Source organism: Bufo gargarizans, chromosome 1, assembly GCF_014858855.1.
Source record: "Bufo gargarizans isolate SCDJY-AF-19 chromosome 1, ASM1485885v1, whole genome shotgun sequence".
Classification (NCBI taxonomy): Eukaryota; Metazoa; Chordata; class Amphibia; order Anura; family Bufonidae; genus Bufo; species Bufo gargarizans.
This window is the reverse complement of record NC_058080.1, coordinates 579,594,180-579,612,421: the sequence shown is the minus strand read 5'-3', so window position 1 is coordinate 579,612,421 and position 18,242 is coordinate 579,594,180. Positions and strand designations below refer to the sequence as shown.

General features: G+C 41.3%; 1 protein-coding gene across 1 annotated transcript in view; it reads left to right on the top strand.

The window, feature by feature from the left end:
* Positions 1-18,242, top strand: part of CUX2 (cut like homeobox 2) — a 478,876-nt gene that overhangs the window by 324,741 nt on the left and 135,893 nt on the right. Inside the window, 1 exon segment of the mRNA XM_044275790.1 lies at positions 14,372-14,512. Coding sequence (XP_044131725.1) covers positions 14,372-14,512 — 141 coding nt within the window.

Below are 18,242 nucleotides of genomic sequence, written 5' to 3'. Positions count from 1 at the left end.
TAATACAACCGCATGCATCCGTCATGAACAGATGACTGTTCTGGCTGCTATCTGGACATCTAAAGCTACTATCACATTAGCGTTTTTTGCGGATCCATCATGGATCTGCAAAAACGCTTCCGTTACAATAATACAACCGCATGCATCCGTCATGAACAGATCCGGTTGTATTATGTCTTCTATAGCCATGACGGATCCGTCATGAACACCATTGAAGGTCAATGGGGGATGGATCAGTTTTCTATTGTGTCAGAGAAAACGGATCCGTCCCCATTGACTTACATTGTGTGTCAGGACGGATCCGTTCGGCTCAGCTTCGTCAGGCGGACAGCAAAACGCTGCAAGCAGCCTTCAGAGCGGAATAGTGCCTGAACGGAGGCAAACTGATGCATTCTGAGCGGATCCTTTTCTATTCAGAATTCATTAGGGCAAAACTGATCCGTCATGGGCTCTCAGAAGCAGTCCAAAACGGATCTCAGAAACGGAAAGCCAAAACGCTAGTGTGAAAGTAGCCTAAGCTCTAAACTACACATGATTTGGGGGAGTAGGGTAGTTGGAGATAATAACTAGGTGGCAGGCAGTTATAACAAAACTCAAGTTGACTATACAAGCATAATGGCTAAAAGTCTCTAGTTTCCTGAGGGTACAACACTGTAACAGAACGTTACTGCTGCTGATGGTGGCCTTTCACCCAGGGTTTTGGAGACTAGTCAGGCATCTGGGATAATTCATATACAAAGGATACAGTTGGGGCTAGATGCTGGCCTAGTGCCCTGAACTCTCTGCACCTCTTCTGTAAGGCCACAGTGTCCCTCTCTAGACAAACACCCAGCAGGAACATCTAGGCTGCAACTAAGGTGTCACTCTTCTCATAGCAGCTGCTGTTGCATGCAACGGCTAACGTCAATTTGACAGGAGATAACCCCTTCATCAGCTCCGTCAACCTCCTAACAGCGTCACTGTGACAACTTTTAGCCACTAGGAGTCCCCACTCCCCTACGCTACCATCTGTGACAGTAATACTCCCATCTTAGTGCACATCAGCATTGCACTGGCCAGTTTTAAATGCACATGAATAAATGTATGAAATGTGTTGTATGTTTACCTATTCAAATGAATAGAAGACATATCTGGCTCATAGAGAGGCCATTTCCTAATAGGTGCATGGACAGTAGTTGATGTTGTAAGGCACCCCCATACTAATTTATAGTAAGGACAAAAGTATTGGAACACACCTGAATCACCGAATTCAGGTGTTTCATTCAGTTCCATTGTCACAGGTGTATAGTGACTTTAGTAAATATATGTTATATATTTAATGTGACAACATATAGATTAATCAGAGAGGACTTGTCACCTGTTCTATATGGGTGTTACCAGTGGGTGGGGGGGGGGGGTGTACCTATTGGATCAGGTTTCAGACTGTGCAGGGGTACAACTCAACTGTTAACATCCAGTTGTATTGCAGATTTCTGGCAGTTCATTAACCCCTTCAAGACCAAGCCAGTTTTCATACGGACCAAGCCACATTTAAAAAATCTGACATGTTTCACATTATGTGGTAATAACTCTTTGAACACTTTTACTTACTGTATTTTTCGCTTTATAAGACACACTCCCCCCCCCACCAATAAGTGGGGGGGGGGGAGGCCCTGCGTCTTATGGGGCGAATACTAATGGAAGCGTTCATTAGTACCGGAGGACCGGGAAGCGGTGAAGGCTCTGTACTCACCGCTTCCTGGTCCTCGGCTGTGCACAGCGTGAGGGCGCTCTGTGACCTCACGCTGTGCGCGTCAGGTCAAAGCACAGCCGCAGCAGGAAGAATACAGAGCGCGCTGGAGGTGAGTGGAGGCGGCGTCCAGGAGCAGGAGAGGTAAGTGTTTATTTTATTTTATCTGTGGCATGGGGGCTAATAAATGGAACTGGGGGCTCATAATGGGGGCTAATAAATGGCACTGGGGGCTCATAATGGGGGCTAATAAATGGCACTGCGGCTGAGAAATGGCATAGGGGCTCATAATGGGGGCTAATAAATGGCATGGGGGCTCATAATGGAGGCTCTTAGATGGCATGGGGGCTCACAGTGGCGGCTGATAAATGGTATGGGGGCTAATAAATGGCATGGGGGCTGATCTGAGGCATGGGGAGGCTGATCTGAGGCATGAGGGGCTGATCTGAGGTCTTACTGTGGTTTTACTAACATTGGGGGTCTGATCGAGGGTCTTATTAACATTGGGGGTCTGATTGGGGCTGTCAGATGAGGTCTGATTAACATTGGGTGTCTGATTGCTGATCTGATCTGAGGTCTAATGAAAAAATTCTTATTTTTTTTGTCCTCCTCTAAAACCTAGGCACATCTTATCAACGGGTGCATCTTAGAAAGCGAAAAATACGGTATATAAGCGATTCTGAAATTGTTTTCTCAATGTATATTGTACTTCATGTCAGTGGCAAATTTGAGTCAATATGTTTCACCTTTATTTATAAAAAATTCCCAAATTTACAGATTTGGAAAAATTCACCATTTAGAAATTTAAAAAGCAGATTGTGATACCTCATAAAATAGTTGTTACTGTACATTTCCCAGATGTCTACTTCATGAAGGCATCATTCTGTAAATGTCATTACATTTTTTTAGGAAGTTAAAAGGCTTTGAATTTTAGAAGCAATTCTTTAAATTATTAAGAAAATTTCCAAAATCCACTTTTTAAGGACCAGTTCAGTTATGAAGTCACTGTTGGGCTTACATAGTAGAATCCACCCATAAATGACTCCAATTTAGAAATTACACCCAAGTTGCTAGCTCCCTTGGAACACCATGTAACTATATCCTTGGCAGAATATAAGTGGTGACGTGATGACGTAGTGGACGTCGCGCTCTCGGCTCTCCCCGCTGCTCTGCTACCTCGCTGCCGCTTCGAGTATGCTGGCGTCTGTGTGCCGAATCCTCCATCTACCCTCTCTGTGACCGGGACCGTGTGATCAGCGCTGCTGCCTTTTGCCCAAAGCCTGCCACGCTGCTGATATCGGCTGTTAGGTTCAGGTTGCCTCCGGCTCTTTCTTGATTGTGCCGTGCTTGATGCTGCCGCTCCTGCCTCCTTTCCTGCTCTCCATTTCACTGTGAACAGTTTTGCCGTCTGGAGGTTTTCTCTCCTTTACCTCCGTGGAGTGTGCCTCCGGTTCCTGCCTGATCCGCTACCCCCCCTTGCTCTGATGTCAGTGAGTAACCTTGTGTTCCCTCATATCTGATGGTTTTTTGAAGAAGCTATAAGCTTCTCTCCTCTAGTGACTAACCTCCCTATAACTGCTGACTCCAACTAACCTTGAACGGACTTTGAATAAGTTGTGTATGATTGCATATGATTATAAGCTGCATTTGATCATAAGATCACAAGAAAGCCAACTTTAAAGTCTAAAATATAAGCTGGAGAAGGGGGAAAAAAAAAAAAAAAAAAAAAAAAAGGAAATAAGAGGAGAAAGAGTATAAAGAAGAGTGGACATAAAAAAATAAAAAAAAAAGGGAAGAGTGAAAAAAAAAAAAGGGAAAAAAAACAAGAACTAAGAAGAAGGCACTGAAAAAAAAAGGAAAAGGGGGATAAGGAAAAAAAAAAGGAAAAAAAAAAAAAGGAAAAAAAGAAAAAGAAAAGGAACAAAAAAAAAAAAAAAAGAGAAAGAAGGAGAGCAAAAAAAAAAAAAAAAAGGTATATATTTAAAAGAGAGAAAGGAGGCGGAATAAGGGGAAAAAAAAATCAAATAAATATCTAAAAAAAATATATTTAAAATAAAAAAAAAAAAATTAAAAAATAAAGAGGAATAAGATATGGGCCCAAAAGCCCCAAGGCGTTCGACCGATCTATCAGGTCAGAAACATGGGTCTAGAACGGCTGAACCAACAAAACTTGACCAGTTTCTGAAATCCCCAAGGGTCAATACGAGGGGCGGACAAAAGGAATTCTCTGAAAAAAAAATTATGAATTAGAGGTAACTGAGCGAGAAATACAAAAAGGCGCTAGATACCCTGAGGAGGAGGATGGAATAATGGGGGAAGTTATCCCTGATGACAATTCGTCCCCGCTGGAAGAAATACTCCTAGCGGTTAAACAGAACGGAGATTTAATACAGGTGGTTACAACCCAACTTGGATCTATTCAAGTTGATGTGGGACTAATAAAAGATGAATTGACCAAAATGCGAGACAGACTCAACACCCTTGAAAGTTCTGTCACCCTTATACAGAAGGAATCCAAAAAAATAAATACGGAAGTTTCTATACTTAAAGTGGAAAATAATCTCCTGAAGAAAAAGGTAGTGGACCTTGAAGATAGGTCACGAAGATATAACGTGAGAATAATAGGGATTCCAGAGGGTGAGGAAGGAAAAAATCCAACCGAATTTGTACAGAAACTAATTCTTGAGAACTTTGGTAAAGAGTCATTTTCTCCTCTTTTCATGATTGAAAGAGCTCATCGGGTCCCAGGAGGAAAACCAATTCCAGGGAGACAACCTCGGACAATCCTTGCTAAGTCACTGACTTCAGGGGACAGAGATGTCCTCCTGAGAAGGGCGAGGGAATCCTCACCGGTTGTGTATAACGGGATTAGACTGGCCTTTTTTCCTGACTTTTCGAAAGAAATACAAGAAAAGAGACGCACATTCATGATTGTTAAAAAGAAGCTAAGAGAGAGGGATATTAAATATTCTCTTATATTCCCGGCCAAACTGCGGATTATTTTTGAAGATAAAACTTTTTTTTTTGATACCTCAGAAGAAGCCGCGGACTGGATTGAGCGAAACAATCGATGACTCAATTGGGTTATGAATTGACGGGAATAATTAGTAATATAAGGGGCTCATACCCCTAAATGTAGTCTTCTTTGCTTCAAAATGGCGGTGTGGGGGTGGTTGACTGGGGGGAGGGTCGAGGGTTGGTCATAGGAAAGAAATCTACTACAATATGTGGTGGGTTGCCTGTGGGAGGGGGGTGAGGGGGGGGGTTGGGTTGTGGTGCGTCAAAGTAGGTGTGGTTCCCTTTTTTTTTCAGTTTATTATTCTCTTTTTCCATCTTGTTTTCTCCTTTTTCCCTCTCTCCTAATCTTCCATTTAACCATTGTTGATGACGATGATTAGAATTTTTTCTTGGAATGTACGTGGTTTGGGGGAAAGAGGTAAGAGACAAGCGGTTTTGGACTTGACTCAGGCCCATCTACCAGCAATAGTATGTTTGCTCGAGACCCATCTTACTGAGGAGACCACTAGAGTGGTCGACAGGGGATGGGCTGTGCATACGTATCATTCTACCCTCTCCAATTACTCGAGAGGTGTTACGGTGTTGATACATAGACTTATTGACTTCGTTTGTGAGGCATCCTCTGTCGACCAACAGGGAAGATTTATTTTTCTATATTGCAGGTTAGGGGGAGAGTTATGTATTTTGGCCTTTGTCTATATCCCTCCGCCATTTTCTCTTCTGGTTCTTAACTCTCTTCTATTATTCATGGATAAATGGCCAGAATGTCCAACATTGATTATTGGTGATTTTAATTGTGTCATCGATCCTTTACGTGATAGGGTCTCTATGAGTGCTAGGGGTGACAGTACGGTACAGGGGTCCCCCCTCGCACGGTTCTGCCTGGAGGCTGGATTTGAGGACGCTTGGGAATATCTGGGACAGGGGAAAAGGGTTTTTTCATGTTTTAGTAAAGCAGGTAAATCATTGTCTAGAATTGACCTAGTACTGATAAATAGCAAATATATGAAATTGATAAAACGAATGAAATATGAAACAAGGTCAATATCTGATCACTCCCCGTTAGTACTTGAATTATGCTTCTCTCAGGATAGATATATATCAAAACCTCCCTTTAGACTAAACCCTTACTGGCTATCAGTCATAAAGACACATGAAATAATTCGAAATGAAATAGGCCGATTCTGGGATATCAACGACGGCTCAGCAAAAATTCAAGTGGTATGGGATACCTTTAAGGCGTACATGAGGGGATTGATGGTTAGTAATATCACGAATCTTAGAAGAGAATATGGAAAAAAACAGAAAAATCTAGAGAAACATGTGATCTTAGCGACAGAATCCTTCCATATAAATAAGACGGAGAAAAATAGGGAAAATATGCAAAAAGCCACACAAATATATGCTAATTTTTTACTGGATAAAGCTCAACAGAATCTTTTCTTTAAAGGGCAAAAATATTTTACTGATTCTGGGCGACCCGGTAGGCTACTCTCCAGAGTAATCTCCAATCAACAACCTAAAAAACATATAGAGAAGGTTCGAGTGAGGGATGGTAGAACAGTTACTGGTCAGGGTCCGGTGGAGAAGGCCTTTTTTGATTATTTTCTTGATATGTATAAGGCTGATTCTAATATTACAGACGATAAGATAGATCTCTACCTAGATAGGATTAACTTTTCAACTATTACTGAGAACCAAAAGAAAGCATTAGAACTGGAGGTCTCAATTAAGGAACTTGAGGGAGCTATTAAATTATGTTCACCTAATTCTACTCCTGGTTCAGACGGGCTTCCATATGAATTTTATAGCAAATATGGGGACTGTATTTTTCCTAGATTACTGGAGGTCTTTACTGAATCAATGGAGGATGGGAGGTTGCCAGATTCAATGATGGAGGCTACAGTGATACTAATTCCAAAAAAAGGCAAGGACCCTCTAGATTTAGAATCTTACAGACCAATTTCACTGCTTAATGCAGATGTAAAGCTTTTGGCGAGGGTCCTTGCTACAAGGCTCTCTGGGGTCATCTCCTCCATAGTCCATCCGGATCAGAGCGGTTTCATTAAAAATAAGGGTACACATTATAATCTACACCGGCTCTTTTCTAATATCCAGGCCCCTGGGGGGACCGCCCGCTCCATCCTGTCATTAGATGCCTCTAAGGCCTTTGACAGGGTGGAGTGGCGTTTCCTCTGGAAGGTTCTTGCTAGGATGGGCTTTGGAGAGAGGTTTATACGTACTCTTAGGCTATTGTATGGATCTCCAAGGGCTAAATTGAGTCTTAATGGAATTTTGAGTAGCAGTATCGAGTTAAACAGAGGCACCCGTCAGGGTTGCCCACTATCTCCCTTATTATTTGATATATATATCGAACCCCTTGCGATGGCCATTAGGCAGGACGATCAGATCAAAGGATTTGGTACGCTAGGAACACAAGATCGTATCTCACTATATGCAGACGATGTTCTGTTTTTTATAGATCATACGGAAACCACTCTCCCTAGGATTATTCAAATGGTTAAATTATTTGGTGAGGTTTCTGGTCTTCTTATAAACTGGACCAAGACTAGTCTGCTTCCAATAGACCCCCTACCACAGAAAGAGATTCCTGTTACACAGTTGGATATTGTTGATACTTTTCAATATTTGGGTTTGACGATATCGCCTCGGGTCGAAAATTTTGTAGAACTTAATTTGATCCCCATAATAGTAAAGATCAGAGCTAAAATAGGAATTTGGCTGAAACTTCCCCTATCTAGAGCTGATCGAGTTTCACTAGTCAAAATGGTGATATTACCACAATTGCTCTATGTGCTCAGGAATACACCTATTTGGATACAAGACAAACATTTTAAACTTATAGAGAGACTAATTAATGATTTAATATGGGGAAGAAAGCGAGTTCGAATTAAGTTGGAGTATTTGTATAGATCAGTGGAGTGCGGGGGTTTAAATCTCCCCTACTTTAAGGGATACTTTATTGCAGCCCAGCTATTGAGGTGCTATGAATCAGAGCATAGCGCACTACTGGGGAAGTTGGTAAATAGTCATGCCCACAATAATATTTTTTCCTTGTTGGAATCTGGCTTATTGAAGAGCTATGAGCAAGGCTACAGAGAGACTATAAAACTACTCCTTAAGGTGTGGGCTACAACTAGGACATGGTTGAAAGTTAAGGGTTCACTTACATTTACGCCTCTTTGGCATAATTTGTATTTACAAAGGCTGGATGAAATTGCAGCTGACACATTTTGGCAGAAGAATAAAATTTTATATATCTCACAGGTAGTTAAAGATAGAGAAATTAAATCCTATATAGAAATGATACAAAATTTAAAAAATCTTTCATGGTTTAGGTATTTCCAATTGCGTTCTGTGTTATCCAGCTTGGATGATAAGCGGCTGTTGGATATAGATAATGTATCCTTTCTGAATGATTGGGTAGGAGGTACACATTCCAGAATAAAAATTTCAAATATATATAAGTTATTACTTAAAGCACGGTTTAGTGACATACACTCTCCAGGACAAAAAGCGTGGGAGGTGGACTGTCCGAATGTACAAATAGAAGGGTGGGATAATATTTTTGGGAATCTATCTTCACTATCCCAGAACTTTAACCATGTCCTGATACAATTTTATATCTGCCACAGATTATATATTACTCCATTGTGGATGAACAAATGTGGGTTAAGAGACACGTCCAACTGTCCCAAATGTGACACTGTAGGAGCAGACTTTCTCCATATGATATGGACCTGTCCAGAACTTATAAACTACTGGAACGGTATCAATAACTATATTATGTGTAAACTAAAAATTCGAATTCCTTTTGAACCACAAGTATTTATTCTCAATGATCTCTCCAAATTAAAAAATCATAAGTATCAAAAGATTCTTTTGAGTAGAGTATTGATGTTGGCTAGAGTTTTGATCAGCCGCACCTGGTTTGCCCGATCTACTCCAAACAAAAACACATGGATAAATTTAATTGATAAGGTAATGAACTACGAAAAAATTTTATACAGACGGAGGGAAAATGAATATCAATGGACCAGGATATGGGGTGGTTGGAGGTCTGGTTAGCTGAGATCAAGTTGTTTTATATATAAGGGTCCTACTTTGACGCACCACAAACTGGGAGGGAGGGAGGGGAGGGTTTTCTAAATATTTTGAAAAGATGAGTGGAATATACGCACATATAATCACTTGGGTTACTAAGAATTGAGAGACTGTAATAAATTTTTTATTGTAAATGTTTTGTAGTTTTCCCAATAAAATTAAAAAAAAAAAAAAAAAAAAAAAAGAAATTACACCCAAGTTATTCAAAACTGATTTTACCAACTTTGTTAACCCTTTAGGTATTCCACAAGAATGAAAGGACAATGGAGGTGACATTCCAAAATTTCACTTTATTTGCAGATTTTCCATTTTAATCTATCTTTCTCTACAACACAGCAAGGTTTAACAGCTAAAGAAAACTCAATATTTATTACCCTGATTCTGCAGTTTACAGAAACACCCTACATGTGGTGGTAAACTGCTGTAAGGGCACACGGCAGACCGCAGAAGGAATGGAACGCCATATGGATTTTAGAGGGCAGATTTAACTGGGATAATTTTAAAGGGATGCTGTGACCTCGTTTTAGCCTATAGTGATGAGGACATGCACGGCTAGATCGCTGCTATCATGTCCTCAATATTCTTGTCCCATAGCGCTGTGTCCTTTTATTGTGTTTAAAAAATGATTTTATAGATATGTAAAGGAGCCTGGTAAGGAGCCCAAGGGACTGTACTAACCTTCTTGGAGCCCAGCCATGCCCCCTGTGAAGGAGCCCAGCACCGCCTGCGTCCTCCGAATCTCCTCCTTGCTCACAGTTAGATCGCCGCAATCTCGCGATGCGCGAGCTCGTGCATGCGCAGTACTGGCATAGTGTTCCTTCCCTGTGCTGGCATCAGCCTCAGGGACGGAACTGCGCATCGCGAGATTACGGTTGAAGACTCCCTTATGCACCACTAGAGTAGAAACTCCCAAAAATGTACCCCATTTTGTAAACTACGGGTTGAGTTGACCGTTTTATTGGTACTATTTTGGGGTACATATGATTTTTGATTGCTTGATATTACGCTTTTTTTGAGGCAAGGTAACAAAAAATGGCTTTTGTGGCACAGTTTTTATTTTTCGTTTTTTTACGGAGTTCTCCTGACAGGTAGATCAAGTGTTGCTTTTATAGAGCGGGTTGATACGGACGTGACAATACCAAATATGTGTATTTTTCTTGTTGTTTCAATTTTACATAATAATGCATTTTTTAAAACAAAAATAATGTTTTTGTTTTTTTCATTTTCTGAAAGCTACATTTCTTTTATATTTCTGCCAATCATCTTGTGCAGGGGGTCTTTTTTTGCAGGAAGAGCTGACATTTTTATTGATTTTTTATCATTCTTTTTGGGGGTGACTAGAAAATGGCTATTTTGGTAGTTTTTATTTATTTTTTTAACAGCGTTCAACTGAGGGGGTAGATCATGTGATATTTTTATAGAGCAGGTTTTTACAGACACGGCGATACCTAATATATCTACTCTTTTATGTATTTCAGTTTTGCACAATAAAACATTTTTGAAAAGAAATGTTTTAGTATCTCCATTTTCTGAAAGCCATATTTTTTTTTTTTTTTTGGGCAATTGTCTTATGTAGAGGCTCTTTTTTTGGCAGGAAGAGATAATGCTTTGATTGGTACTATTTCAGGTTGCATATGACTTTTTGATTGGTATTACACTTGGTATTACACTTATTGTGATGAAAAGTGAAAAAAAAATAGCATTTTTTGTGAAGTTTTTATTTTGTTTTTATGGTGTTCACCTTAGGGGGTAAGTCATATAATATTTTTTTTATAGGGGTTAATAAACTTCTGGAAAGAATAATAGAGAAATAATACACAATAGAGTCATAGTAATAGATGCTCCAAAATTGTTATTACATGGAGACATATCAGGAGAGGTGACATGTCCTTGAAGACAACATATGGTCATTTATGGCAAAGCCTGCCCAAAAAATACAACTTTAACACATGTATTTCCTTTTTCTCTTGATTCCTCACTTTATTAGACATATATTAGACATATAAGGGTACTTTCACTCTAGCGGCAGGACGGATCAGACAGGCTTTTCACCCTGTTGGAGCCGTCCTGCCGCTCCGTCCCTATTGACTATAATGGGGTTGGGGCGGAGCTCCGGCGCATCACGGCAGTTCGCGGTGAGAGGCCGCCGGACTAAAAAGTCGGACATGCAGTACTTTTAGTCCGACGACCTTTCGCCGTGCAATGCCGTGCTGCGCCGGAGCTCCGTCCCTATTATAGTCAATGGGGACAGAGCGGCAGTCCGCCGGCACAGCGAAATAGCAGCAGGTCAGATCTGACAGGGTGAACAGCCTGTCAGATCCATCCTGCCGCTAGTGTGAAAGTAGCCTTAAACTGATTAGAAGTCTTCAAAAGACCATGATTTTTGGGTGAATAAGTATGTCAGAACCATGGACAGTGCAATGTTCAAGGAAGTAGCTGCCTGCAATGTAATAATGAAGCACAGCAGTTTTTAGAATGTATGGACATCTCCAAATTTCACTTTTATGGTGTGTACGATATATTTGCAATACATTTGTGTGGAAAAACTATTTTTTGTATAATATTTATATCATTAGTTCATATATGATTTCAACAATCCCGGGAGATTTAAGAACCATTTACCATAGAGGTTACCAAGAAGAGGGTCTGAACCAGTACATTAAATTGTCGGTCAAACAGTGACTAAAAAACCATGAAGATCACTGCAGTGAATGGGTACAACTCTACAGTAACCAGTATAGTCCGATACACAATTGGAGAGCTATGTAGTCCTAATGCCTATTTCCGCCACCAGAGCTATTCCCAATCAGCGTTTGGCGAGGATGCAAGGTGGTGAACCCCTGCCGATCAGATATTGATGGCCTAAAAAGAGTGGACAACTGCTTTAAAGATGGACATTTTTTTAATCCTCGCATTGCTAAAGCCATAGCTTTTTTTTCCCATCGATTTTGCTGTATGAGAGATTGTTTTTTGTAGGACAAGTTGTATTTTTCAATGGCACCATTTTGGAGTATAAATAATTTATGGACCCACGCTGATCAGATGTTAGAAGAGGTCGTACATTGGTCTCATGGCCTAGTTCCAGCTCAGCCTCATTCAAGCCAATAGGGCTGAGCTGCAATACCAAACACAGCTGCTATATGATGTACAGAGCTGTGCTTGGTAAGCGCCTAGGAGGCCACCAGGCTCACCAGAAACTGCCTTAACAGCTGATCGATAAGTCATCAATATTATTACCCAGATAATCCCTTTAAAATGCTTGTGCTGCCATATTCTGAAATACAGGTGGGAAGGTGAGCAAAAAAAATCCTGCAATCCTGATATTGTTTTGTAGTTGTTTTTACAGCCCTCACCATGCGGGATAAATAACATGGTAATTTTATAGTTTGGGCCATTACAGACACAGCGATATTATGTGTACTTTTTTTTTTTGTGACATAAACATTTTTACTCAGTTGTGGTTTTTTTTTCTTCTCTTTTTATATAATCCATTTATATTACATTGTTACCTTTTTTCAGTTCCACTAGTAGACTTGAACACTAGGGGACTTATTTCATTCCTAATACACTGCAATACTTCTATACTGCAGTGTACTGTTCCTGTCAGTGGTATACTGATATTAGGCAGTCTCTTAGGCATGTTTACATGGCAGATTTGGTGGCTGTGGTTAGGCTTCCCGGCTGCTACAGCAACCATCGGGATCCCATAATTACATATGTGGAAGCTCCCCCCTCTGTCTAATCACTTAAATGCTGTGGTGGCTATTGGCTGAGGCATCAAATGAGTTTTACTGTCAGGATTGGACTTATCTTCCATCCTGGCAGTTGCAGCAAGAGATCATCATAATGAAAATGTACGTCACTTTCCAGGAACTAGTAATCGATCATGATATACATTTTGATCATGGGTCTGAAGGCGGTTAATTAATGAGTTAAATTGTCCTATTTCAACACCAGATTGCACCTACTTATAAAGTAATTTAAAAAAAAGCTGGATATTTTGAAAGATCTGTAATACATTAGTCTTCACTGTGACATATCTGTGTAATAATCACTGTTTATGTGTTTGCTGTTTCATTTTTCTTCACAACTTATTCTTTAATATACTCTTTCTTATATACTCAGGGTTGCAGTACTTTATGTTGATCTACCTTGCTAGAGTGTTTTCCATTAATAGTTGGCTTTTTCGGATATATGGGGTGTTTGTTCTTGTCCGCTTGCAGGCCTCAGCCCAACGGGGGTTGATTTTTATGGCCTTCCTACCATCTGATCACCATTTAATTGCAATTAGAACTAAGTGCATCCCAGAATCATGTTGTTATTTGTAAAGATCATTCCAGTGAAGTTGTTTGAAGTGAGAGTGTGATAAATCATTTCTTCTGATAAAAAGAGGGTCAGCGGCCCCTGGAGTTGCCATCAGACCACTTGAATGAGTCATATTGTCTGCTTTGTTGTGCCTTATTTTTCATGTTCTTTAAAGTGTAACCTTGTTACTGTGGAGCAGAAGTAATCACTGAGCAGGATGGAGCTGGGCATGATGTATAGTGTGGGGTCAGACTCCGTCTACAAATAGCAGATTTCACTTCATGAAAACCAAGTACATGCTCGTTTAGAATAATAGTGCACAGAATAAAGAAGGCAAGGTTTAATATCAGAACTATTAAAAAGGAGGCCATCAGAGATCTTAAAGAGTACCTGTCACCATGATCAAGTCTATTAAACAGGCATACTGATTGGTAGGGTTGGTCATGGTAACTAAAATAAGTCTGATTGCAAAGAAAGTCTTATTTTTTATGATATGCAAATCAGGTGCTCAGAGCACTAATGGGCTAGCCTAGCTCCTCGGAGCACTGCTTCACCTCCACCTCTACTCGTTGCCACTCCCGCTCTCAGTGAGATCCTTACTGCCCGATGCCTGGCCCTGATATCTCGCCCATGCGCCAGCAGCAGTACTATTGGATGTGTAGTATAGATCTCAGAGCAGGGGCGACTGCATGAAAGCTTCACTGCGCTGCCACATGCTTGAGATTTCAGGGTGGGGCATCAGAGCAGTGAAGATGCCTGGCCCTGTCAGTTTGACTGGGAGAGGGAGTGCCAACAGGACTAGGCCAGCCCCCTCAGTGCTCCAAGAACCTAATTTGCATATCATTACAAATTTCTCTGCAACCCTACCATGCAGTATACCTGAATTAATGCAGTTGATTTTGGTGACAAATACTCATTAACTATGCATTATGCATTTTTTATGACTTTTTGTTGTGATTCTGAGAGTTACTTTATGAGTAGTCTCCATAATGGAAAGCATACCTGCCAATGATGGTAAAATAACCAAATGTAAATCAATATATATTCTTGTAATCATACATTAGTAATTAGTGACACAATCATGACTAAATAAAAATAAAAAACTATTTGTCCTAGTTGGGTTATTTATTGTCATCATATGTTCAAGCCCCATGTTGGTAAATTCCTAACCCATTACATGTTATACCCATGCAGACCCAGCACCATTACTAGAAGCAGCGCGCAGTTTAGAAGACCGGCTGCAGCAACTTCAATGCATAGAGCCTGAGAATAAAGCTGTGAAGGAAATCTGCCGACACTGGAAGAAGTATTCTGACTTTTTTTCTACGAGTAAAGGTAAATGCACATGTATATAATCACCTACATCTCCTTCATCACAATATTGGCATCGTTTTTATGTTAAATATGTCATTTTGAACATTATATCTCACATATATGTCACCAATCTTATATTCCTCAGGGACCTATTACTTGTCCCGATTCCGGGCCATAACAAGCACTGATCAACATTTAAAACCAATCAATTACCGCTTGTCTAAATGCCCTTTACTAAAGTCGAAGGAAAGTGCATGGGGCTGGAGAGTGATCATTACTATGATCATTCATACCCGTTAACAGTCCGTTATACGGTCAGTGAGCCCTTACTTTCGTGTGGATGAGCCCTTACACAGAAAGTGACATTACAGAGAGGTACATACATTCTTCAAAAAAATACAAACCATGCAAGAAAATGCCATTTGGCCAAAACCGCCACAAAGACAACTAAGTAAAAGGTTACGCAAACTGCTGCACCAAAAACCCACATACCAAGAAATTGAGTGGCAATCTCCATCTGAGGGCTGCACATTGCATTCACTGCCCAGCGTCCCGTTTGCAGCAGAGAACTGATCAGCCATGTACAGAAGCTAGATATATAAGTAGCACCGTCCATATGCCGACCTGATGTGTTATAGCTGTGTGAACGGAGCTTTATGTATCTGCATGTAATATAAAATGTCCCTATTTGTAAAAAAAGACATTAAACTTCCACAGAAATATATTATTTTATTATCAGGCTGTTAAATTACAGTTTCTGAAGTTTACTGTAATGAGATTGTAGTGGCTAAAAGATGGGAAAACTGTACTGATCTGTATTGCAGATGATAGATTTACTGCAGAGAGTGCTCCAATTGATGTGTTAAATATGCGTTGTCAAAGAGGCAAATTGATTATTCTGACAAAACATAGAAGCAGGCAATGATACAAAAGTTGATAATGCACTACTTTATAGAACATATAATGGGCACAATTAGCAAATGAGGATTTCAATGCATGGTGTGTATATGAGAGGCAGTTTAGTGCAGGGCGTTATTTTTCCCGTAAAACCCCCCCCCAAAAAATGAATCTTTAATGAAGCCTTACCATCAGGCATATACGTATTATTTTACCCTGCTCGCTGTCCAGTATAATGTACATACACATTGTAGGACAGTAAAAATCTGTTGTATGCTTCACTTCATGCTTCTTACAACTAAATTTCTTTATGGCCGCTTTCCTACTATATAAAAATGGTGTAGAATGGTCAAATTAATTAAGATTTTCTGAAATTTTTTGCGGGATCAATTCATCTTTAAGGTCCCCGCACACATGAATTTGTCTCTGGTGGAGTTTTTTTTTACTGTAAAAAAAAAAAAAAGGTCAGAATAAGTGTAAAAGTACGTTTTCCTGTTCCCTTTCGTCCTAACCAGCAGCACAAGTTGGGAGTTCTCCCCTGTGAAACTGGCAGGACAGGTGGAATTTTTATTGATAAAATTACTACCCAAGATGAATTAAACAACGCCCCAACAGACAGTGCTTTGTTCTCTGTCCTGTGAACAAAGGACAGGTCCAGGCATTGCTGCCTGTTACCATATATTTTTTATGTGATTATTGCCCATAATTTGAACTTTGTTGGTCCCCTATTGCTCAGCTTTTGCTAAGTGACCGGTTGTAGATTTTTTACCTGTGCGGCGTCTGCTGCCTTCTTCTCCTGTCCCTTCGACGGTGGTGCGCCGCGCCGGCGCACTCCGGAACACATGACGTGTCCGGCTCTGTTGGCGCTGCGTTCCTCGCCACCACCTGCCCGAACTGTGCCGCTGTGACCCAGAAGTACGTCGGATGATGACTTCTGGGCCGGGATTGCGTTGTGCTGGGGCTTCCAGCATCTAATTTTGCTTTGTTGCATAGCCAAGAACTTAATAGTAACTAGGATTAGGTCCTGCCTTGTGTATTTATAGACATGTTCTTTAGTTGGTTGTTTAAAAAAAAAAGCTCTGACCTCACTTCCGATGGGGGCGGAGACTTGCCTGGCGGGAGCTGTCAGCTATTTAAATGCCAGACAGTTTCCAGGCTCTCCCTCTGGCCCTGCATTGAGTTACTAGCCAGACACTGTTGTTTCTGTACTTGCTTCTGCGTTTACAAGTTTTTGTAACGTAATTTTGTTTTCCAATGTCATCTCCTAACGGCGATCAGCATGGGAAATCCTCCCATAAACAGAGGCACTGAACTTGTGCCAATTGTAGTACACCGATGCCGGACTCCTATGAGTATAATAGATGTCCTGGATGCCGTCCTCCCCAAACGCAACCCACTATGCGTGACATGTTTGAAAGGATGAAAGAGTTCATGGGAAATTCCGTTATGGGAATAAAAAATGCCCTTTCCTAAAAAAAAAGGGCTAGAGTATCTTCGCCAGGTCCTCTACCTATGGCTGATGACGTCACATCCGTGGAAGACCACTCCTCCTCTTCGGGTGAAGAAGATGCCATCTTTTTCCTGCCAAGAAGACGCAAATACTTTTTTGCTCCATCCAATCTAGGGATCACGATGTTGAGCAAGGGGAAGCTCCACTGTCCACCTCTAGGGGGCCAAGGGTCTTTAAAGGGGACACAAATTTAAAGAAACTGATGCTGACCGAATGGAAGCATCCTGAAAAAGGTCCTGTCCTCGCCAAGAGGTTTAAACTGATGTTCCCCTCCAAGAATCGGAATCAGAGCTTTGGGTACCACCTCCGAAGGTTGATATGGCGATCTCGAAACTATCCAAAAGGACCTTAGTCCCTTCCGATGATATAAGCAATCTTCAGGATCCATTAGATCACAGGGCTGAATACACTCTGAGACGCAAATTATTCTGCGGCAACAGCCTCTGCTTCTGTTGCAGTTGCTTGCTCAGAGGTGGCAGATTCCGTTCAGTCACGCATCCTCAGAATCCAGTCGGATCTGGAATCTGGTGTTTTCAGAATTGACATATTGGATCAGTTCAGAACTTTGCTTCTCGGCACGATTTTTTTTATGCGATGCCTCTACACAGCACCTCACGTTGGCCGCTAAAAGCAAGGCCCTCTCCTCTGCTAGTCGTCTGCCCCTATGGCTGCGCCCCTGGGTTGGTGATAATACCTCCAAATTTAATCTATGTGGCCTGCCGTACGAACCGGGCAGGCTCTTTGGTTCTGAATTGGACAGGTCAATGGAGAGTCTTGTTGATAAGAAGGGGAAATCCCTCCCCCAACAAGCCTTTCATGGCCGTGGTAGGGCCAGAGGAAGAAGGACCCAAGGCTCCTCCAGATCCCAGAGGTGTCAAGATTCGCCCAGACGTGGACGTGGTCGTGGGAAAGACCGTAAGGCGGACCTATGACTCTCCCGCCTGCCCTCCCCCTCCAAACTTTCTGTACGGTGCACAAATTTTCAGTTCCCCTCTGGTTGGAGGTCGCCTAAGTTTATTTCAGCAGGTCTGGCTGCAAGACATCCCGGACCAGTGGGTCCTGGATATAATTATGTTCGGTTACAGGATAGATTTCCTATCCCCCCCACCCAAGAGAAGTTTGTCCTTACCAAGCCGCTGACCCACACTAAGCAGTCTGTGTTGGAGGACTCCTTCCTCCTTTATGTGCAGAAGAAGGCTTTAGAGGAGGTTCCTCCTCGCGAACGAGGTTCGGGAGTTTACGCCCCCATATTTTTAGTCCCGAAACCTTTGGGCGATTGGTGTATGATCATAGATCTCCGCTACCTAAATCGTCTCATAAGGCCAAAGCGCTTCAGGATGGAGA